The sequence below is a fragment of the Moschus berezovskii genome, chromosome 15 (genome assembly GCF_049115385.1).
Source record: "Moschus berezovskii isolate FMDL1 chromosome 15, NW_MosBer_1.0, whole genome shotgun sequence".
NCBI classification, from domain to species: Eukaryota; Metazoa; Chordata; class Mammalia; order Artiodactyla; family Moschidae; genus Moschus; species Moschus berezovskii.
Window position 1 is genome coordinate 27,741,180 of NC_142474.1, and position 25,540 is coordinate 27,766,719.

Here is a 25,540-nt window from a genome sequence, read left to right on the forward strand (position 1 = left end):
AACTATAAGACACTGATGAAAGAAATCAAAGACAACACAGTTGGAGAGATATACCATGTCCTTGGATGGGAAGAATCAATACTGTCAAAATGCATATACTATCCAAAGCAATCTACAGATTCACTGCAATCCCTATCGAATTACCTATAGCATTTTTCACAGAACTAAAACAAAAGCTTTCACAATTTGTACTGAAATATAAAAGACCCCAAAGAGACAGAGATAGATTAATCAAAATCAACCTCCCTGACTTCAAACTATACTACAAAGATACAGTCATCAAGACAATATGGTACTGGCACAAAAACAGAAATACAGACAAATGGAACAAGACAAAGCCCAGAAGTAAACTTACACACATACGGGCACCTCATTTTGACAAAGGAAGCAAGAATATACAATGGAGAAAGACAGTTTCTTCAATAAGTGGTGATGGGAAAACTGGACAGTTACATGTAAAACAATGAAATTAGAACACTTTCTAACATCATTGTTCTTATTATTTAGTTGCTAAGTGATGTCTGACTCTCTAGTGATTCCATGGGACTGCAGCCTACCAGGCTCCTCTGTCAATGGGATTTCACAAGTAAAATGGATTAAAGACTTAAATGCAAATCCAGAAACTATTAAACTTTTAGAGGAAAATACAGGCAGTACAATCACTGACACAAACGGCAGCAAGATTCTCTGACATCCCTCCTGGATTAATGGAATAAAGCCAAAAATAAACAAATGGGACCTAATAAAATTTTAAAAGCTTTTGCACAGCAAAGGACACTATAAACACAATTAAAAGACAACTCTCAAATGGAGAAAAGAATTGCAAAAGCAGTAACTGATAAAGGATTAATCTCCAAAATACATAAGCAGCACATGCAGCTCAATATCAGAAAAGCAAACAACCCAATTAAAAAATGTGCAGAAGACCTAAACAGATATTTCTCCAAAGAATGCACAGAGATAACCAATAAACACATGAAAAGATGTTCAATATTGCTCATATTAGAGAAATGCAAGTCAAAACTACAATGAGGTATCACCTCACACCAGTCAGGATGGCCATCATCAAAAAATTTACAAACAATAAATGCTGGACTGTTGGTGGTGGGAATGTAAACTGATATAGCCATTACAGAGAACATTATGAGGATTCCTTAAATAATTAGAAATAAATCTACCATGAAAAAGTGAAAGTGTTAGGTGCTCACCCATGTCCAACTCTTTTCAACCCCATAGACTATAGCCTGCCAGGGTGCCTTGTCCACGGAATTCTCCAGGTAAGAATACTGAAGTGGGTAGCCATTCCCTTCTCCAGGGGATCTTCTTGACCTAGGGATCGAACCCAGGTCTCCAGCACTGCAGGCAGATTCTTTACCATTTGAGCCACCTGGGAAGCCTGTATGATCCAGCAATCCCACTACTGGGCATATACTCTGAGAAAAATCAGAATTCTGAGACACATGTACTTCAGTGTTTACTGCAGCAAGGACAATGAAGCAACCTTGATGTCCATTGACAGATGATGGATAAAGAAGCTGTGGTTACAGCTCACTGTCAGTTACAGTGAGGTGAATGAACCTAGAGCATGTTATACAGAGTGAAGTAAGTCAGAGAGAGTAAAATATAGGTTGTATATTAATATATACCTATGGAATCTAGAATAAAAGGTACTGATGAACCTATCTTTAGGGAAGGAATGGAGACAAAGATGGAGAGATTGGACTTATGGACACAGCAGGGGAAGACGAGAGTAGGATGAACTGAGAAAGTACCACTGACATGTATACACTGCTGCTGCTGCTGCTGCTAAGTCACTTCAGTCGTGTCCGACTCTGTGTGACCCCATAGACGGCAGCCCACCAGGCTCCCCCGTCCCTGGGATTCTCCAGGCAAGAACACTGGAGTGGGTTGCCATTTCCTTCTCCAATGTATACACTATTACGTGTAAAATAGTTAGCGGGAAGTTGCTACATAACACAGGGAGCCCAGCCTCGTGCTCTGTGATTACCTAGATGGGTAGGATGCGGGGAGGGGAGGGAGGGTCAAGAATGAGGAAATATATGTAATTATGACTGATTCACGGAGAAGGCAATGGCAAGCCACTCCAGTACTATTGCCTGGAAAATCCCATGGACGGAGGAGCCTGGTAGGCTTCAGTCCATGGGGTCGCTACGAGTCGGACACGACTGAGTGACTTCACTTTCACACATTGGAGAAGGAAATGGCAACCCACTCCAGTGTTCTTGCCTGGAGAATCCCAGGGACGGGGGAGCCTGGTGAGCTGCCGTCAATGGGGTCACACAGAGTCGGACACGACTGAAGTGACTTAGCAGCAGTAGCAGTAGCAGCAGCATGACTGATTCACATTGTTTTGTTTGGTAGAAACCAATACAACATTGTAATTATCCTTCAATTAAAAAAAAAAATTCCTAGGAAATAAAAAAGGACCTGCCTTTCAAACAGGGGACATAGGTTCGATTCCTGATCTGGGAAGATTCCACATGCTATTGGGCAACTAAGCCTGTGTGCTGCAACTACTGAAGACCTCATGGTCTACAGCGCCTGTTATGCAAGAGGAGAAGCCACTGCAGTGAGAAGCCCGCATACTGCAACTAGAGAAAGTCTGCATGCAGCAATGTGGACCCAGTGCAGCCAAAAATAATTTAAAAATTAATTACAAATAAAAGTTAAACCATGATAAATTGTAAAAATAAAACAATAAATACTTTTTCAAAATATAAACAACAGTTTTCTCACATTAAAAAAAGCTTATTTGCAGTACAAGTAATTAGAGAAGTCACTCAGGTAGAAGGAAAATAATACAAGATGGAAATCTGCATATATTATAAATGAAAGCTGGAAATTGTAAATATAATGCACTATTTAAAATATTTTTAAAATCTTTTTAAAAGTTAATTGGTTGTATAAAGAAAAATATTATTATACCATATTATGAGGTCTTTGACACATTTAAAAGCAAAAGATATTCAGTCCTATTGACAGTAGGGGCACAAAGGCCAGGGAAGCAAAAACAGAAGTTGACTGTTTTTATAAGAACCAGTCCATTCTAAAGGAGATCAGTCCTGGGTGTTCATTGGAAGGACTGATGCTAAAGCTGAAACTCCAATACTTTGGCCACCTCATGCGAAGAGTTGACTCACTGGAAAAGACTCTGATGCTGGGAGGGATTGGGGGCGGGAGGAGAAGGGGACGACAGAGAATGAGATGGCTGGATGGCATCACCGACTCGATGGACATGAGTTTGAGTGAACTCCGGGAGTTGGTGATGGACAGGGAGGCCTGGCGTGCTGTGATTCATGGGGTCGCAAAGAGTCGGACACGACTGAGCGACTGAACTGAACTGAACCAGGTTCCTAAGGGGTATAATATTACTTGAACATACACACTATTAAGTTAAATATGTATAAAATAAACCCTAAATCAGCCATTTAAAAAGTGAATATAAAGCCAACAAAAGAAATGCAATGGAATCCCTGAAAATGAAGTAACACTAATGAAGAAAAAAAAAGAAACATGGCAGACAGGATGGTACATAGAAAGAACAAAAGCTAGATAATAAATTTAAAGCAGATTTAAGTCATATTAAAAACCACAAAAGGCAGAAACTGTCAAATTACATTTAAAAGAACAATGCCCAGTATATGACATCTATAAGAAACCCTCTTTAAATATACAGGACATAAATTACTTAAAAATAAAGATATGCCATACTATAAATAGCCAACAGAAACTTGGAGAGAGTATATTAGTATTACATAAAGTAGATGACAGAGCAAAGAATATTACCACAGGAAAAATAGTCATTTCATAATGATAAACTTATGAAAAGATGATACCAGTAAATGTTTATAAAACTAATAACAGAAATTCAAAATACCTGAAGTAAAAAATAACAGAACTGAATGAATAGAAAAAAATCCCAACCACAGTAGTGACTTCAATATCTCTCTCTCAATAACTGATAGAACAGGTAGATAGACAATGAGGGAGGATGTATGACTTTGAACAGCAGATTAACCCAGCCTTCCACCCAAGAACAACAGAAAACACATTCCTCTCAAGTGCATTCAGACCATTTACTGAGACAGAGCATATCTGAGTTGTAAACTAATAGTCAACATATCGGAAATGATTTTCAAATCACACAAAGTATATTCTGATAACAATGAAATCAGGTTAGAAATCAGCATTGTATTCCCGAAATCTCCCGAAATCTCAAGTATACAGAAACTAAATAAAGTGTTTTTAAATAATCTGTGGGTCAAGGAAGAAATCAAAAGAGAAATTTAAAAAGAATCACGTGAACGAAAATGCAAGCACAGCATATTGTAATTTGTAGGATGCTGCTAAGGACGTAATTAGGAGAAGAATTTAAAGCACTAAAAGGCTGTTATCAGAAAAGAAAAAAATGGTCTCAGATCAATGACTTCAGCTTCACCCCAAGACACTAAAAACAGGAAAGCAAATTAAACAAATTAAGCAGAAGAAACAATAGATATAAGAGCAGAGATCAATTAAACTGAAGATCAAAACACAAAAGTGACAAAAATCAATGAAACCAAAGGCTAGTTATTTGAGAACATCAAAAAAAATTGATATACCTCTCATAAGACTGATTAGGAAAAAAGATAAGTGACAACTTATCAGTATAGGCAGTGATGGGGGACCGTCACACAGAATCTACAGACAGTAAAATGATAAAAAAGGGGCCATTATAAACCACTTTATGCCAAAAAAATTGACAGCATGGATGAAAACGATTTGAAAGACAGAAATACCAAAGTTTACTCAAGAAAAAAAAATAGATAACCTGAAAAACCCTTTATGTATTAAACAAATTATAGTTAAGAGCCTTCACCAAAGAAAAGTAAAAGACAAGTCCAGATTGCTTCATTGGTAACTACTGCTGCTGCTAAGTCACTTCAGTCGTGTCCGACTCTGTGTGACCCCATAGACGGAAGCCCACCAGGCTCCCCCATCCCTGGGATTCTCCAGGCAAGAACACTGGAGTGGGTTGCCATTTCCTTCTCCAATGTGTGAAAGTGGAAAGTGAAAAGTGAAAGTGAAGTCGCTCAGTCGTGTCCGACCCTTAGCGACCCCATGGACTGCAGCCTACCAGGCTCCTCCATCCATGGGATTTTCTAGGCAATAGTACTGGAGTGGCTTGCCATTGCCTTCTCCATGGTAACTACTACCAAGTACTTAAGAATCAATACCAATTCTTCACATACTCTTAGAGGAAACTGAAGACTACACTTGCAAATTCATCCTATGAAGTTCAACAATGCCCTGATTTTGAAACTTAAAACTACAGACCTTCTAGGACTTGAAATATCAAATTTCTAACTAAATTTGGCCAATCAATTCCAAAGTATCTAAAAGATACTACAAGAATCTAAAAGAATAACTACATCACAAAAGTGTAACTACTGTTACAATGTTATTTTTCCTGATATCAAACTACAAACCCAGTCATAATTCTAGAAAGTTTTCTGTAGCAATTGATAGGCCAATTTTAGAATTTACATGGAAATTCAAAAGGTCTAGAATTACCAAAACTGTCCTCAAAAAAACCCCACAATATTAGAAGACTTACACACTACTGACTTTAAGACTCACTATAAGTCTACAGATGTGGAAAACTCAGCAATGGCCACAGGACTGGAAGAGGTCAGTCTTCATTCCAATCCCAAAGAAAGGCAATGCCAAAGAATGCTCAAACTACCACACAATTGCACTCATCTCACATGCTAGTAAAGTCATGCTCAAAATTCTCCAAGCCAGGCTTCAGCAGTATGTGAACCGTGAACTCCCAGATGTTCAAGCAGGTTTTAGAAAAGGCAGAGGCACCAGAGATCAAATTGCCAACATCCGCTGGATCATGGAGAAAGCAAGAGAGTTCCAGAAAAACATCTATTTCTGCTTCATTGACTATTCCAAAGCCTTTGACTGTGTGGATCACAAGAAACTGTGGAAAATTCTGAAAGAGAAGGGCATACCAGACCACCTGACCTGCCTCTTGAGGAACCTGTATGCAGGTCAGGAAGCAACTGTTAGAACTGGACATGGAACAACAGACTGGTTCCAAATAGGAAAAGGAGTACGTCAAAGCTGTATATTGTCACCTTGCTTATTTAACTTATATGCAGAGTACATCATGAGGAACGCTGGGCTGGAAGAAGCACAAGCTGGAATCAAGATTGCTGGGAGAAATATCAATAACCTCAGATATGCAGATGACACTACCCTTATGGCAGAAAGTGAAGAGGAACTCAAAAGCCTCTTGATGATAGTGAAAGAGGAGAGTGAAAAGGTTGGCTTGAAGCTCAACATTCAGAAAACAAAGATCATGGCATCTGGTCCCATCACTTCATGGGAAATAGATGGAAAAACAGTGGAAACAGTGTCAGACTTTATTTTTTTGGGCTCCAAAATCACTGCAGATGCTGACTGCAGCCAGGAAATTAAAAGACGCCTTCTCCTTGGAAGGAAAGTTATGACCAACCTTGATAGTATATTAAAAAGCAGAGACATTACTTTGCCAACCAAGGTCCGTCTAGTCAGTTCAGTCACTGTTGTGTCCGACTCTCCGCGACCCCATGAATCACAGCACGCCAGGCCTCCCTGTCCATCACCAACTCCCAGAGTTTACTCAAACCCATGTCCACAGAGTCGGTGATGCCATCCAGCCATCTCATTCTCGGTCGTCCCCTTCTCCTCCCCCCGCCCCAACCTTTCCCAGCATCAGAGTCTTTTCCAGTGAGTCAACTCGTCGCATGAGGTGGCCAAAGTATTGGAGTTTCAGCTTTAGCATCAGTCCTTCCAATGAACACCCAGGATCGATCTCCCTTAGAATGGACTGGTTGGATCTCCTTGCAGTACAAGGGACTCGTCTAGTCAAGGCTATGGTTTTTCCCATGGTCATGTATGGATGTGAGAGTTGGACTGTGAAGAAAGCTGATCGCCGAAGAATTGATGCTTTTGAACTGTGGTGTTGGAGAAGACTCTTGAGAGTCCCTTATACCGCAAGGAGATCCAACCAGTCCATTCTAAGGGAGATCAATCCTGGGTATTCATTGGAAGGACTGATGCTTAAGCTGAAACTGCACCTCATGCGACGAGTTGACTCACTGGAAAAAGACTCTGATGCTGGGAAAGGTTGGGGGCGGGAGGAGAAGGGGATGACAGAGAATGAGATGGCTGGATGGCATCACCGACTCTGTGGACATGAGTTTGAGTGAACTCCGGGAGTTGGTGATGGACAGGGAGGCCTGGCGTGCTGTGATTCATGGGGTCGCGGAGAGTCAGACACGACTGAGCGACTGAACTGAACTGAACTGATAAGTCTACAGTAGCTAAAACAATGTGGTACTGGCAAGGGGAACAGATCAATGGAATCAACTATAACAGCAAGACCTACACTTAAATCAGTCATTTGATGTTCAAGAAGGGAACCAATGAAATCCAGTGAGGAAAGGAAAATCTTTTCATCCATTAGTCCTGGAATAACTGTATACCCATATGTACCTAAACCCCTGTGTCGAACCATAACCAAATATTAATGAGATGGATCAGAATTCTAAACATAAAAGTTAAAACCATAAAGTTCTTACAGAAAAACAGAAGGAAATATATGTCATTTGGTAGCAGGCAAAAACTTCTTAGGTCACACAAAGCAATAACCATGTAACAAAAAATACTGATCACGTGGACTTAAAATTTAACAACTTCTGCTCATTAAAAGAGACCACTGAGAAAATGAATAAGCAAGATACAGACAGGGAGAAAATACTCATACAACATATATTTGTCAAAGGATTCCTACCCAAGATACATAAGAACTCAAAAACTTAATAATAAAAGATAGTCCAGTAAAGAAATGCAGTCCAGTAAAGAAATGCACAAAATATTTAAACAGGTACTTCACAAAGAAAATATGTGAATGGCCATTAAGCACATTAAAAAGTGCTCCGTTCCGTTCCATCGCTCAGTCGTGTCCGACTCTATGCGACCCCGTGGACTGTAGCCTACCAGGCTTCTCCGTCCATGGGATTCTCCAGGCAAGAATACTGGAGTGGGTTACCGTTTCCTTCTCCAGGGGATCTTCCCGACCCAGGGATCGAACCTGGGTCTCCCGCATTGGAGGCAGACACTTTAACCTCTGAGCCACCTCAACTTTCCTAAAAAGTAGTTTTAGGCAAATACAAATAAAAACTATCATGAGATAGCACTACATGCCTACTGAAATAATGTCTTGATATCTGAATTTGCAGTGGTGCCAGTTTGCCAAGGTAAATGATTTCTGTCCAGCACATACTGAGAAGAAAGTGACTGATGATAGGTTTTAGATTAGATAGGGAAGGAAATAAATACAAGATATTGGGGGTAACACAGGGTCAGGGAATTTGATGATAGTGAACCATCACATTTATGAATGTGAACATATGAAAATGTTGATCTGCTTTCATCAGTCTACTGAGTTTTTCCATAGAGTATGCAATTTCTATTCCAATAGAAATGATAGAAAACACGTTTAATACCTTCAATGCTGTATATTTGCACTTTTTCTTCAGGCACAGTGACTGCTTCCCACTGATGATCCTTAAATTTAAAAACATTTTGATCATAAATAATCTTGCTTTAAAGCTCCTTTAAACACTATCTTCAAGTTATACGAACAATAAAGGTTTTTTTTTTTACTATCACTAAGTAACTGGTTGATATATCACATTTCTTGTTCCATCAATTGACTACATAATATACTTGTCACATTTAATCTATTTGTTCATTCTTAAAAGTGATAGTATTGATTACTTTAATGGTTTTCTATTTTTAATAAAAAAATGACTGTCCATTCATATTAGACTATAACCTTTAAAAAAAAATATTACCAAATCCTGTCATCTCTTCCTCTGAAATGTTTTGTGAAATCATATTCATCCAATCCCCACTCGTTAATTGATTGTCCTTAGATTCAAACACTGAATGCATGTGAATAATAACCTAAAATGTTTCCCCCTTCCAAGTATTTGCACTGAAAATTTGTATAAATGAATAAATAATGTGAATTCACATAAAAACGTTATAGTAAAAATTAGAACCATTCCAAAAAGATGATATCCTAAAACCTTCCAGTAATCTTATGATGAAAATGGATCCAATTCATTTGCTATTTAAGGACTATTAAAATTCCACTAAATCCTCAGTCTCTTCACTAACTCCCTCCACTTAGTTGCCTTAATTGAAACCAGTGTATATTCTGAGAGAACCAGTACCATTTAACTACAGCCTTCTCCAGTCAAGGTGCTAATTCTCCCAGACCTTAAAACCTCAGGGTCAGGAGGAAAAGGTTGGTATCCTCCTTTCCCCTTTGAGTATCTTCCTATTTTTCAGTGTATTACACCTATTTATCATCATCTGCTAACTTTAAAGTGACTTTTCCTCATATACATAGGCACTTGGTTCAAAGCTTTCCTTTTGGAAAAAAAATGTCTACATTATATAAATTTTCAAAAAGATTTTTAAAAATATAAATCATCATAATGAGTCCAAAACAGGTCCTTACCCACGTTCAACAGTTTACCAATATATTGTGCCCACCAACTTCATCTTCACCCCTACTTTCCCTCCATTATGCTCTCTTTCTCTTGATCTCAACTTTCTTATTCATTGTTACTCTACCCATCAGTTTTAAAACACTCATTCTTAAAATAAAGTACCTAACAAAAACCCCTCCCTTGAATCTACATCTCACTTTAGCTTCTACTGTGTTCTCTTCTCCTTGTCTTTACTTCCTCTACAAATATTTCAACTTTCCAGGAATGCCTAAATCCTATGGCTTAAACAAAATTGCTCCTTCTTGGATGACCAGTTTTTAGTTAACTGTGTTTTGATAGAGTTGATCATTTCTTCTCATAAAACACCCTTCCTTTGCCTTCTGTAACAGGATACCCTTTTAATTTGATCTTTTTTGGCAGACTTGTCAAGCATCCTTCAGGCTAGTTTCTTCTGCCTATCCTGTACACATTTGTATATCCACATATACATCTGCTTATCCATGTATACATTTCTTACGGTTTTGTCATCTAGACACTGAATCCCATGGTTTTATTTATCTTCTGTATACAGAGAGCTTCTGAATTTCCACTTACAGCTCAGTTCTCCCATCTGAACTTCAGACCAATATATTCAACTGCCTACAAGTTATCTTCAGCTGAATGCCCCATAAGCACCTCCAAATCAAAACATTCAAAGTTGAATCATCATCTCTCCCCTACAAAACTGATCCTCCTAAAACAGCACCCCCATCCATTCAGTTACCAAAGTTTTATTAATCCTTCCTCTTTTTACTACAAATTACCAAATCTGCTCAATTCTACCTCAAGTTTTTCTGAAACCCATCCATTTCCATCCACCCCCACCATCACTTTCCAAAACTGTGCCACCATGATTCCTCTCACCTGGATTACTGCATAAGTCTAACTGCTTCTGGTCTTGTCCCTTTTTAATCTCTTCTCCCCAACCAGGAGAAGCTTTTACATGAATGTGATGCTCAACGACTAGTATATATCTGGCACATAGTAAGTTCTTATTAAATGTTTATTGAACTGATGTTGTCTCCTACTTATAATCTTTCTGTGGCTCTACACTGCCTGCCTTCTTTCCAATCTCCTTTGAATTCTATCACTAACACAGAGCATTTTTCAGTTGAGTGTTGTTATTTATTCATTCTTAAACATTAGCCCTTGAACAGCTGTAAATGAGAGCAGATGGGTCCCTGATTTAATAAATCTTACATTCTATGGGGGGGTAGTGCCAGGAGCCAGCGAGGGAAATCCTACCCGTGGCAAAGGTCAATTGGGGAAGAGGCCTGACGGGCAAAGGCTAATCAGGACTCGAGGAACCCCCTGGACTTACCTGAGCATCTACCCCAAAGAAAACCGGAGTCTGACTGCCTTACTATCTTATGCCTCTTACCAAGTCCTCTAATACTTACAGGGGCTTCCCCCCAACCACCTTTCTCTGAAAACATTAATTCAGAGCTGTAGTTTAAAAGTTCTCCTCGGCTTAATAGGAGTGTTCCAATCCAAGCCCCTCTGATAGCTTTCTAACTTGCATGACAAGTTTGTCCAGGCTCTTACAACTATGAGTGTGACTGTTTACAACCTCCCAGCCATGCAAGGACAGAAAGCCTAATATTCTAAAATACAGGAATTTGTTCAAGAAGTTAAAATCATTAGAATAGTACTAAAAAAGATTTCATTGTTGAATCAATGCTTGCTGCAAAGTTTCCTCTATCTATTGTATCCTTGGAAATATATTAATCACAAATAGAGAATATAAGTAGTAGCCTTTGATTTAACCACATCAGATCTTAAGTTAATAAATTCCTTTCTTGTAGCTCACTATACCTTTGCCTTATAGGAATGTAACTTTGTCATGTCTCTAGCACCTGACTTTAGGAAAATCACCTTAAAAGAATATAGACTTTTTCTAGCTAACTAACCTTTGTTAGGAAAGAGGGCCATAAACTGTTAGCAGGCCTCCTGGCCAGAAGATGATGTAAACCACCTAAAACTTTTGTATATCACGAGACATACAAAAATAAGCCCTGATCCTGATAAGGGTCAAGACTGCTGACCCCGCATGATTTTGGCGTGACTCTATACCTCTCTTTCTCTATTTTTTATGTGCACAACTTAGGGTATAAAAGCAGCACTGGAAAATAAAGTTTTGGGCCTTGCTCACTGAAGCTTGGTCTCCCCGTGTCATTCTTTCTCTTTTTCCGTCCTTTTCTCTATTCTCCCTTTTCTGGTTGAGATCGTTGGAGCGCTGGGCCCTCTGTGTTTACTTATCTGCCTGGGCTTCTAAGACCCACTCGAGGGGGTGCCCTGGTGGGGTGCCTCCAGTGATTCGAGAGGGCACCTGCGGCCTACGTAAACAGAGCAAACCCCGTGCTGGGGTTTTATTGGTTTCCTGCGTAAACCAAGGAATCATCAGCCCCTGTCTCTCTCTCTCTCTTTCTCTCTCGCTGATGCCGACGCCGTTCATCCCGAGGATACCCTGGGCCATATCGAGGCTGGTCCCCGATAGGGTAGACAAAAAACAATAGATAAAAGGATTTTAAGTAGCAATAACTACTACAAAAGAAAAAAGAGGACAATGTGATATAATATGGCTGGATAGCTACTTCAGACTATCTAAATGGGATGCAAAGATCCTGAGGTTCCTAGGAAGCAAGTATAAAGACCTAAAGAGAGCATTATCCAGAGGAAAAGAAAAAAATGAATGGGGGTTGAACACGTTAAGCATGGAGAGGAGTCTGAAATTATCAGAGAAACAGCGAGGGCCCAGGTCATAAAGGCCCTCGAATACCATGTTAAATAGACACAGGGAGGGTTTTAAGCAGCCACAATAGGGGAGAGGCTTTGAGGACAGTGAGAAAGAACACAGGGAGAATGCACCACTGCCATAGAAATCCAGAGAGGAAAGGAGAGCCTAAATGTATCTGTGGGAAGAACTTTCTCCCAGCCTCTCTAAATCAGTGTCTGGAACACATGAGGCATTTAATACTTATAAATGCATTTTATACTATCCCTATCATGTATAATACTAAAATTACTTATTTTCTTCCCTGAATCATCCATTAGACCAAGCGAGTGAAGTCAGGAACCACTCTAATCCTATTCTAGACTCTTCTCCGAAAATGAAAGTCTACTTCCTAAAGAAAATCCAGTTAAAAATACTCCTATGAAGCCTGCAAGAATAAATATACTAATGAAAACTGTTGGTGCCTCTGAGAAGTAGTGTTAGGTTTTGGAACTCATTATTAAGCATTCTAAGAAGAATAAAAGAAATAAAGATATGTGGAATTCCTAAAAGGCATCTGGTTAATCTTTGTCTATAAGAAGTTTACCTGGACAAAAAACATCATTATTATCAGCAATCACAATCAAATCAGTAAACTGCAGAGCAACTCTTACTCGGATCTCTGCTCTACAGTTTGAGCTAGAAGTACAAAAATGTACCAAATAATAAGTGGTGGCTATTTGGAAACAATGGCTCAAGAATTTTCCTAAGGTTAAAAAGGGGTCAGTAGAAAACACATCACGTGGTTGGAAAGTTTAAGCATAGCTACAATTTAGCACAGAAAAGAACTAAAATTCACTTCTGCTGCTGCTGCTAAGTCACTTCAGTCGTGTCCGACTCTGTGTGACCCCATAGACGGAAGCCCACCAGGCTCCCCCGCCCCTGGGATTCTCCAGGCAAGAACACTGGAGTGGGTTGCCATTTCCTTCTCCAATGTGTCAGTCGTGTCCGACCCTTAGCGACCCCACGGACTGCAGCCTACCAGGCTCCTCCATCCATGGGATTTTCTAGGCAAGAGTACTGGAGTGGCTTGCCATTGCCTTCTCCAAATAGACCATAAAAATCAATTCCTCAATATTTTCAAATAGAAGATGCTACGAAAGAATAAAATAAGACCATTTGTCATCATTTGTTAATGCTATTTTTAACTGAGTGTTTCTGTACTTGAGTAACTGTTGTCTTTTCTAGATTCAACACACTTTGTTCATCTGAATGTTAAATTTTATCATTAACGTGTAATTTCTGAAAGGCTTATATTTAAAAACTAGTATTAAATTTTAGCTTTTTTCTGTTGCTATAAAACATCAGAAATAATTTTCATTTCTAATTAGCTTGATAGGTTACCAAGCTCTTCAAAATTATTAGAGCTAACACTGAAATCTATTAAAAGCAAGAAAATAAATATACAAAGAAATCCATATTCTTAAACTGAATTATGATATTATATACATACATACACACACAACTCAAAAGGATACAAAGGGAATAACACTTACATCACTGTCTCCAGCAATGTAGAATGATAGAGTCTGGCTCCCAAGATTAAAATCTATCCAAAATTCCTCAAGTTTTTCATCTGATGGTATTTGCAGCTAATAAAATAAACATATAAAACTAGAACATACTATGCTTTTCAAAGAGACAACAGAAAATTATGACATATTATAATTATGCTATATATAAATATAAAATTATGATATATTCACGGTTGAGTTTTTTTAAAAAAAGAAAAAAGTACAGCTGGAAGGTATAGGAAGATAAAGAGAAGGCAAGTACAGCATTTAAATCATTTTAGAAACAGTTAAAAAAAGCTGCTTACTATTTTACACAGAAATTAGCCAGCTCCAAAAAATCACAAATACTCAAGTACAAATAAAAGTTGAAGATAATTTCACATTTGAATATATTAATGAATAATAAACAATAATGGGCTTGATTAAGGAAACATAAGATAATTTGAAGTACAGCTTTATATTTTACTTATCCTTGGCTACAAATATGTCACTTCATAAAATGTCACTTAGATCTAGAATATCAGACCAGCTGTTATTTGTGATCTAATTATGACTAATATTAAAGTTCTTGTCAATTGGTAACCTACAGTTCAGTTGACCTCTACATCAAAAATCACCTAATAACTAAAACAATATATATTAAATTTTAAAATTTACCTCATATTTATCAAGAAATGCTGACAAACAAGGAAATGTAAAGACCCTGAAAGAAAAAGTAGTTTGAGTTAAAAAAATATTAATAAGCCTCCACAGCATAATTTTGACTTGCCATACAAATCACACCTAGGATCAAAAGGAAATCAGGCGGTAGTGAAAATTTAAATAAAATCATTATTTCCTTTTTTATTACTCTTTAAAGTGAGAATTTAGTGGAAACCTGTTTCTGAAAGAAAGCATATTATTTTGAGGCTACTACTCAACCTACCATTTTGACTAAAGTTAACTGTACCAAATTACTTTTCATGTTACTGACTATGAGCAGATTCCCAATATAGCTTATAGTAATATAATGGAAGTTCCTACAGGATTAGATAGAAAGAGTAGAAGTGAATAATACTGCTAATAAAAATGGCAGAATTCACTGAATACTTTCTTGGTCAATTACTATTGTAAGGACTTACATAGCTATCTCACTTAATCTTCACAACAAACATGGGGTAGATATTATTGTGGGCTTCCCTGATGGCTCAGATGGTAAAGAATCTGCCTACAATGCAGGAGACGTGGGTTTTATCCCTGGGTTGGGAAGATATTATTAGTATTCTTATTTATAGCTATGGAAACTGAGGCAAGTGAGGTTAAACAACTTGTCCAACATTAGAACAGGAAGAGGGGAATCTACTATTCAAATTCAAATACTATGACTCCTTGCACTTAACCTTCACCCTATCTTTGCTCCACAGTTGGGAAACTCAACGTGAATTGATTCATCCAATGTGTCCTGAGTATTTATAAGGTGCCAGGCACTGCACAACATGAAGTACTCAAAAAAAATAAAATAAATAAAAGTTAAACAAAAATACTTCCTATGTCATTGTCAAAAGTGATAAAAATTTGTATTATCCAGACCATTCTTGAGATTTAATAACCTCAGAAAGAACATCTTTACAGTGTTAATTACAAAAGAAAATGATTTATATTTGCTATACATTTTTATTGCAGTATATGGATAGAGGTAGCTCAAGTAATATTTATATTTAGACTTTTATTATTCCTTAAACACCAAATTTATAATGCATATGCAATTCTGAAATACAGTAAACCAATCTTAGAAAAAGTTATTAATTCACATTAATTAAAGATGTATTTTTCCTCCAAAAAGTACAAAGTAAAATAACACCAATGGAGGATTATTTCAGACTAACATTGTGTTCTCCCCTCTTGAGCTCTATTTTTTATCATGAAATGGTTGTATTTTGCATTAAATTTACCTTCTCTTGTCTCCAAGCATGCCATTTACAAGGTTGAGAAATATCCTGCAATCCTAATTTTTAAAAAAGAGAGAGCTTTTAAAAAACACAGTAATTAAAAAAACTTGTTAATTTGTTATTTTATACTACTTACTGTTTCAAATTCAGAGTCTTTAATTCCTTTAAATGCATTAGCAATAAAATCCATTGAGAACCACTGACAAGCCAGTTCTCGTCTTTGTTTTTCTGTGGTCATTCTACACAAAGCTTCGACGATACCCACTTGCAAGTCATAATCTTAAAAAAAAGTTAATTATTTGAAATTATGAAAATTAAAGTTTATTAAACTCTATATTTCATAAGGTGTTAGAATAAGCAAGAGAAACAAGGAACATAGTGCAATTTACTCATCTTTTGCCATTTGCTTCATATAGATTAGAAATATCCCACCATTACATGGCATGAACACAGCCCAAATAACAAGACAAGTTTGTTAACAGAAAAAAGGAATAAAACAAAAAATTTTAAGGACATTTAAAAGAAACTCCTAAATATGCAAAGATACTTTCATTCCATTATTATTAGAATTATGAACTGAAAAATAACTGACAAGTCTATAAATCATAGGTAATCTTTGCTTTCCTTTTGTATATCATGATGTTTACAGTTATTTTAAAGTACTTGAAGCCACTGGTTTGTTCTATATGTAAATCACTACATCAAAATTTTCTCATATGAAACTTAGGAAAGAAAATTTCAGTTCTTTTAATAAAGACATCATTTACAAACAAATCAATCCCAAGAATATTAAACCTAATTTCATAAAATATATTTGAGAAATTTCTTAGCAAAAGGAATTAAAATCTACTGGAAAGTTATTATTCATAAACCTACTGCTGCTGCTAAGTTGCTTCAGTCGTGTCTGACTCTGTGTGAGCCCATAGACGGCAGCCCACCAGGCTCCCCTGTCCCTGGGATTCTCCCGGCAAGAATACTGGAGTGGGTTGTCATTTCCTTCTCCAATGCATGAAAGTGAAAAGTGAAAGTGAAGTTGCTCAGTCATGTCCGACTCTGTGCAACCCCACGGACTGTAGCCTACCAGGCTCCTCCATCCATGGGATTTTCCAGGCAAGAGTACTGGAGTGGGTTGCCATTGCCTTCTCTTCATAAACCTACTATGAGGCACAAATTATATTTGACAACTCCTGTTATCATACTTCTTTTCTTAGTTCCACAGATATTTATCCTTTATTTATTAAGGTAATTAAAAATTGCTTGATTATGCACAGTTTATAATTTTTTCATATAATTTCACATTATATTATTATTTTGACTGAAATATTATATTCTATTAGTAAATTTGGAATAACTTCAACTATGAACATTTTGAAAAACATACTTACCTCCAGCATCTAAAATCCTTTCTCCCATATTACCCCTGTGAATCAAAACAGCAGGTTATATACTGGACAAGTATAAATTAAATAGAAAGTTCATATATTTTGGAGAAGGCAATGGCACCCCACTCCAGTACTTCTGCCTGGAAAATTCCATGGATGGAGGAGCCTGGTGGGCTGCGGTCCATGGGGTCGCTAAGAGTCGGACACGACTAAGCGACTTCACTTCACTTTCATATATTTAGGCTAAAATACTTCACTAAAACTTACAATTGGTTAGTATTAGACTGTGGCAGAAAACATACCCATAAACTATATTAGAAACCTATAACAGTTGACCAATTTTAATTACTAATGCAACTTATGGTTGCCTTATTTGCCTTATAAAACATCCTTTAAATTCTTGACTTGAACCACTAATTAAAGTAATATAGTACAGATTATTACATGAGAATTAACATTTGTTGGTTACAGAGTATTCTCCTGGCATCTTGAGGCATTCTGTCAAGCATCACATTCATTTTTTTTAGAGTCTAGAAAAGAAAAAAAGAGAATCCATTAACTTTATATATTCAGTGAAACATTAATATGCTTTCAGAGATAGGTACATAAACTTAGAAGCCTATTTTTCTTAATCACAGCATTTTATGCAAGGAATGAAGGGTGGAGAAAAGAATATAAAGCATAAAATAGTGAGTACAAGAAAACATAAAACAAAGGATATAAAAAATAGAATATACCATGATTCTTATGCTTAAAGCACTCATACTCTGCAGTATGACATGTTCATTATTACTCTATCATAAGAACTAAAGAAGCAAAAAACACCTTATTAATATTTCTTATGACTATACACATGTACACATGCATTATCAATATATACTAATAAAAATTATTTTTAGCAAGTAAATACTGGGGAACTAATATCTAGATAGTATAGTTTATTTTCATATGAGCTATATTCATATACATAAATCCACATGGTTATAAATGTTCAATATATATTTACATAATATATTCATCATGTCAGGCAATGAATTTTTCCTCCTGAAACCAAAAGTTGTGTCCAACTCTTGTGCGCCATGGACTATAGCTTGTTAAGAATTCTCTGTCTATGGGATTTTTCAGAGTGGGTTGTCATTTCCTTCTCCAAGGCAATGAATTAAGACCACAGAAATACACTACATGATAATTCAGTGTCAAGATAAAATAATTATTCAATTTGATAAATTGCTACCAAATTGTCTCTACTTTCTCTTTAATTTTTAAAAGAAAAACTAAACAATGGCTTACCTCCTGCTGAATACAAATATTCACTCTTGAGTCAATAACCAGGGCACAAATTCGAGGCACGAAACTTTCCACTATTTGCCTTTTTCCTGAATAAAAGTCAATTATTGACAAATGTGTATTTTAAAGAACAACCTTTTCTCATATGAGTGAATGGAAAGGACATACTAGTTCAGTTCAGAAGAGGGCCCGTGGACTGCCCCGGTCACCAGGAAGCACGAAATTCAGTCCTGGTTCTGCCACTAATCAGCTGTGTAACTTTGAAAAAACACATGTACACCCATGGCTGATTCATGTCAACGTATGGCAAAAACCACTACAGTATTGTAAAGTAATTAGCCTCCAATTAAAATAAAGAAAGAAAAAAGAAAAAACATCATTCAACAGATGTGACTGATCTGAACTCTGGCAAAGGAATAACCCCAGATCCAGTTTCTCCTTTTTAGGCACTTGAAGCAGTATTAGTGTTTTGGATAAATATAGTTCAAAACTGGAAACTTCTATTTTAAGGTTTTTATAAAAACTGACCTCAATAATTTATAGCCATACCTCCAAAATTTCATAATGGTCATTAATACCTCCTCATGAAGATCTAAATAATATTACCTATTTCTAAATTTGACCCTAGTCTCTCAAAAGACAAGGCTTTATTAAATACCAATTAAGAGGAATTTGCCCCATGCTAATTCATGACATGATTTTTAAGAAACAATTAATTACATTAAAAGAAGAAAAAAATCACTGAATTATCTGAAAAGATAAAATGATTTACTTAAAAAAATTAGTTGGATCACTTCATAATCATTGGTGCTTTAGGACTGTTTTCTCCCCTACAAAGTGAAGAATTTAGACTAGATTGTTATGTTAACTGCAAAAAACAAATGAAAATGTAGCATTAACTACAACTGAAATAAAGAGCAATCAATCTTTTAAAACATTTGGCTTTGAAGGCAGCAAACAGCTGTTCCTTCATTTATTAATATAAAGGATTCACCAGGCTTAATTACCAATCCTAAGTAATTCTTCCCCAACCAACACAGAGGTAATATAATAACCTGAGTTTATTGTTAGGTACAAGGCACTACCAAACACAAGTTGAGATGATGAATTGTAACATGTTCTATATTCTCCCTGTACTACTAAAACTTTCACTAGATCAAGGACAAACTATGGCCCACAAACCAAATTCAACTCACTGTCCCTTTTTGTATGGCTGTATTCATCAGCAGGTACTCCGTGGAAATATGTGAATCTATTATGTTTTACTGAATTAGCAGTCTCAGGTGAATTTCATTCATTCTTAGGAATTCAGCAATCATTAGCCACCTCTGAATGAATGGCTTTGGTAATTACCTTGGGCTGCAGAGTTGATAAGATTTCTAAAAGAATTCAGCCCCCAAATCCAAGGAAAAATAGTGCTTATATGAGATACTTATACTTCAGTAAAGCCATTTCAATGAAACAAAGGTCATCTGAATCACAAGAGGCTTTCAAAAACTAAGACAAGAAATGACATCTCCATTTCCAACAGAAACACAGGTGATATACTTTTTTCAAGCTCCAACTACAGACCCAGCAGCGTTTTGGGACGCTGATGTAAGTGTAAAGGAAATTTCCATATTTCAAAACTGATTTTAACTGTGCAACTGAGGAGCTTCCACCTAACCTTCAACTGAAAGTGATTAATCTGCAATGCAATGTCATTCTAAAAAGTAAACATGAGGAAAAAAGTAAGTCTTAGTTGCTCAGTTGTGTCCGACTCTTTGTGACCCCATGGACTGTAGTCCACCAGATTCCTCTGTCTGTGGAATTCTCTAGGCAAGAATACTGGAATGGGTTGCCATTTTCTTCTCCAGGGGAGATCTTCCCAACCTAGGGCTTGAACCCGGGTCTCTCATACTGTGGGCAGATTCTTTACCAGATATCTGAACCACCTTGAGCATGACTTTTAATTAAGCACAGTCATCCCTTGGAAAGCATTTATAGAATATTAGACTTTTTCCATATATATATACACAAATAAGGCAAATATTAAGAAAAAAATCTAATTCTATAAATGTTGCCAAGTGATTACTATGCTCAATTAAAATAAATGTTCATGAACGGATATCAGTATTTGGCATTATCTGCATGAGTGTGAAAAGACATTTTCTAATGTAATATACACAAAATCTCATTATAGATGAGCATGAACAAATAAGACTTGCAATCAGTTTTTGCAACAGCAAACACTAACTCTGAACCTTAATTAAGAGACACTGTTATCTTCTCAAAAAAGAATGCTATTCTCATTAGTATTATAAAATCATTGTGCTCAATTATCATTATACTTTGAGTTGCATCAATAAAACATTTGTGGAAATGTGTTTTCTTTCCTGTTAAATAAGTACCTGTGTAACAGTCTCAATTTCTTTCTTGGCCCACAAAGCCTAAAATACTTTCTCTTTAATTCTTTACAGAATATATTTGTAGATCCCTGAATTAGGTAATGAATTACTCATGTTAGGATAACATGACAAGAGTTGGAAAATTATACCAGAACTTTAACAGCAAATAATTGTTCCAATAGAAATAAAAAGTTTATTATACCTTCATCATCGATGTCATGTATGACCTGAGAAGAAAATGAATAATACTGAAAACTTACTTATAATAAAAACCATTAAAAATAGTACTAAAATAGGTTACTTCTGAATTCACCATAAAATTATTTAACTTTTATATATTAACTAATTAATTAATCAGGATAAATGCACTAACCAATGTTAGTGACTTTTGATCTCAGACCATATAGAACACAACTTGTTTTTAAATGAACACATGCAAATTATTTAACTTCTATGTATTAACCAATTATTTAATCAGATAAATGCACTAACCAATCTGTTAATGACTTTTGATCTCAGGCCATATAGAACACAAATGTTTTTAAATGAACACAGACATGCTTCATAACATCAGTGAATCAATATGGTTGTTACCATCAAAAGATCAAATAAGTCTTCTATCATATTTATAACAGCTTCATCTTTTGAATTTCCCCGACTCAGAATAATCTCATTGGATTTTTCAAACCAGACAACCATGTAAAAAAAGCAAATGTATACATTAGTCACTTTGAATTCATTTAATAATTTTAAGAATGTATTTATAGCAACAGTAAATCTAAAAATAAACACTACAAATAAAAATTCCAGTACTGTATCAAAATAAGTTTATGCTCTTAAATATCTTCACTGTTTCTGCTTTTTGGTAACTCACTATATGTTCCCCATTTTTTAGATGGGAATGAATGAAGTTCCAATTCCAAATAGAAAGTCTTTATTACTCTCTTCAAATTCTTAGTTCATGAACATTCATACAATAGATAAAAAGTAAATTATCATTACACATTAGATCATTTTGTCATTGTTACTATTTGAAAAGTTTTGGCATTACTTTATTTTTTAATTATTAAACACAGATGTTTGAGTACAAGCTATGCCTTAGGGACTGTTCTTGTTGCCGGGAATATAACAAAGAATGAAAAAGACAAAAATCAATACATTTTAAAATGGGAAACATAATAAACAATATAAAAAGAAAAATAAAAGTTAGACTAGGACTAAGATGAGCTAGAGAAAATAAAGCAAGTTAAGGCTTTTTGGAGTTTTGGGACCTTACATTCACATGATCATCAAGGACCCTATATACAGTTTCCTTGTGATCTTTAATTTTCTGACATATACCACAGGTTATAAAAATATTTTATCTCAAAGTTTTATATACATTTCCCAAATTTATTTTTCAAGAGTCTGAACCGCTTAATTAGAAAACACAGCTTTAAACATATTTCCCTCACATGAATATGTTACATATTCTATACTTATCTTTTGGATTAGTCCTTGTTTTATCATAGTTAGAAGTCCAGCTTGCCCCAGTATAGTGATATTTTTGCCACATCTTCCAAAAGAAACCAAAATGGTTGAAACAGTTTGGATATCTTTTTTATTAAGCTCCTAAAATGCAAATCATAAACATTTGAAAATACAAAATAAAATGGAACTGGCATTATGCTAGGAAAGTTATTAATATAATCCTCACAAATCCTGAGTGTTAGTCATTATCATAATCTCCATATTGCAAAGGACAAAAGTGTGGCTTTAAAAGGCGACTTCCTTACAGCCCCTCAGCCAGTGAACAACAAACTCAGCACAAAAATGCAGAATTATATAATTCAAGAAACTTTATACTTATGAGGCAATAAATCAGTTACCTTCCATTCTAAAAAGCTCTATGTATTTAACTAAGGGATACAAGAAATTTTAATCTTAGATTTGTAAAAATCATCAAATTCTGGTGGAGATTTTCAATAATCACTTGCATAGAAGTATAAAAATACTTTATATATGACAAATCAAGTCCAAGATTTTAGATGATTTTTGTTTTGTTTTACTTTTGCAAGCAATGAGCACTGTCCGCACAACATGAATGATAAGCTAATAGGTTTTCAAAAAGTAGATCACATTGTTTAAACCTCAAGTAAGTACCCTATCCTCCTCCCGTTTAAATAAAGTTAATAATGGTAACACTATGTAAACATGAATTTTATATATACTGCTTATAAAACAACAGTCCAACATGTTATTTGGGACTCCTCAAACAAACACACACAAAAAAGCAAGTGGTGAAACAAGCATTTATTTATACAAGTGAGTCTACCGAAGCCTTTTTATTCATTTCTTCCAATGGAGAATCTCCTCCTGAAAAGTAGAGTGCTATCTAATAACCGTAACAATCATTCAATGAAAATGAGTATTTACCCTGCACATAAGGTCATCTAACTTGTGGAAAAACTGTTTGCTGCATTTAATCTTCATATCTTCACAAATATCAATTTGTAGAAGTGTTTTCAAAGGTTTAAAATCATTTTTCCTTAAAGCATCATCAATGCATTTTTCCAACTGCTGAAGAAATATAGAAAATACCACATATACTGAATCGAGTAATTTAAGAATTGCTTTCACATTTGAAAATTCTCAAGAGCTTATAAAACAATTTAACTGTCCACTATTAAATTTTGAGTAGCAAAATTAGAGATTAAGTTTCTTTGATAACAATATCTATATAGGAAAAATGTATTTTAATAATTTCCACTTCATATCTCTTATTGAAAAGTCATCATTAAGGTAAAAACAAAAATCTGTTAATGAAAGAAATAAAAATCAGCTTTATAGTAACTAATAATTAATACCATGGATAAAACCCTAACATATCTGTCAACTTCTTCATGAGGTTTAAATATTAATAGTAAAAAAAAATGCATAAAGAGGGTAAAAGCACTTTTTTAGGAGCTATACCCACCAAAATAACTTAAGCATTACATGCACACATAATTTATTATTATATTCTATATTTATAAGCTTTACAAAGTCTGCCATTCCTGCTATTAAAGTACACCCCCATTAACAAGCAATTTTCATACAATAATATGACTGACCTAAATGTAAGTATCTTACAATTTTAAACCTTGACATTAAAAGTATTCAGGCATAAGTGATATATATATCAATGTATAATTCACTTTTATGTAAAAGATACATATAAATAATCTTTAATACTTTATATTCTTAAAGCTTTTGGAAACAAATCTATTGAAAAATAATAGGATAACATTTTTATTTAAATTAACTCTTGATCATTTCATAAAAACAAGTAAGTTTTGTCTTTCCTAAAACTATAGCATTTAATATCTATAAATAAACAAAAAGTGATTTTAGGAATTAAAATATTTCCTTTTGGCCTAGGACTACCTACCTGGAGATCTGGTCTTATTGGCATTTTGACTTAACTTTAAAACCTGAACAAAACACCTATAAAAGAAAACATATACTTTCTGATTCTTGCAATCTATATGTTTACAGTTTAAAAATCTTAAAACACATAAATAAGCACTGCTGCTTATATCAAAGGCAATAAATGTTGTCTCTTTAAGTTCCTCACTGTTTATAAAATTACTCATTTGACTCTATTAAAGTTTCTAGAGGAAGCCTCAAGATCATTTATTCAAGCCTTCTCTTTTGACAGATGACTTAAACAAATGTCAAAGTCCTGCCAAAAGGTCACAAAACTAGTCAGTGAAAGAATATAAACGTTGACCTCCCTCAAAGATTCCAACTTTGGGAACAGGAAGAAAAATAATCTTGAATTAATGTCTAAATGAAATTTAAGCTAGTAATACAATATTTAAGAAGGGAAGTATATGCAAGTATATTGCCAAAGAACAGGATATAGAAGAATATACAAATCTGCAATGAAAGGAGGAAAAGATAATCTAAGCACATTTCCCCTTCAAAGGAAAATGGAAACAGTAAGCAACACACTTATAGGAAGCAACATGCTTATAGGAAGCACCATGCTTACGTTAAAGCACCATCTTAACAAAAACATCTAACATTTCCAAATGCAACTTGGAGGTTTGGAGATTAGTCCTATAAAGGTAAAGAAATAAAAACAATCTAGAAAAGATCTTTTCTAGACATCATGAATAGAACAACTTTAAAATAATCAGTACCATGAAGAGGTTTGTAATAGAATCACAGGAAATCAACATAGAGGGCAGTTAATTAATTAAACCAAGAGGAATATAGGACTGTCTATCTTTAAACCACAAAAGACACTAGTCAACCTACTTTCTAGTAGACATGCCAGGAAAGAAATTTAAGTGCCAATGAGAACATACATAATAGGCATACAAAAAGGGATGAGCAAAAAAAAAAAAGAAAAAAATCTCCTGCATTTCCAAAGATTAACTCTAGAGGGGAAAAAAAGTCTGATGATCCCCAGAGAAACATTTATTCCACGTGCATAAGGAGCCAAGTTTAAACACGTTTTTGCAGCATTGTTCTGAGTTCAGTTCACTCGCTCAGTTGTGTCTGATGCTTTGTGACTCCATGGACTGCAGCATGCCAGGCTTCCCTGTCCATCACCAACTGCCGCAACTTACTCAAACTCATGTTCATTGAGACGGTGATGACATCCAACCATCTCATCCTTTGTC

The 25,540-nt window shown here is 35.5% G+C and overlaps 1 protein-coding gene across 1 annotated transcript in view; it reads right to left on the reverse strand.

The window, feature by feature from the left end:
• The window catches only part of SYCP2 (synaptonemal complex protein 2), a 72,727-nt gene extending 48,267 nt beyond the window's left edge, over positions 1-24,460 (reverse strand). The window contains exons 1-13 of the mRNA XM_088844395.1: positions 24,298-24,460; positions 23,304-23,447; positions 22,371-22,499; positions 21,483-21,587; positions 21,091-21,115; positions 18,505-18,590; positions 17,659-17,744; positions 17,218-17,252; positions 15,969-16,111; positions 15,836-15,888; positions 14,562-14,607; positions 13,887-13,982; positions 8,562-8,622 (exon numbers count right to left, since the gene is read on the reverse strand). Of these exons, the coding sequence (XP_088700521.1) occupies positions 8,562-8,622; positions 13,887-13,982; positions 14,562-14,607; positions 15,836-15,888; positions 15,969-16,111; positions 17,218-17,252; positions 17,659-17,744; positions 18,505-18,590; positions 21,091-21,115; positions 21,483-21,587; positions 22,371-22,499; positions 23,304-23,447; positions 24,298-24,321 (1,033 nt within the window). The 5' untranslated portion in view covers positions 24,322-24,460. The remainder of the gene's footprint in view (positions 1-8,561; positions 8,623-13,886; positions 13,983-14,561; positions 14,608-15,835; positions 15,889-15,968; positions 16,112-17,217; positions 17,253-17,658; positions 17,745-18,504; positions 18,591-21,090; positions 21,116-21,482; positions 21,588-22,370; positions 22,500-23,303; positions 23,448-24,297) is intronic.
• Between the last annotated feature and the right edge of the window lie 1,080 nt (positions 24,461-25,540).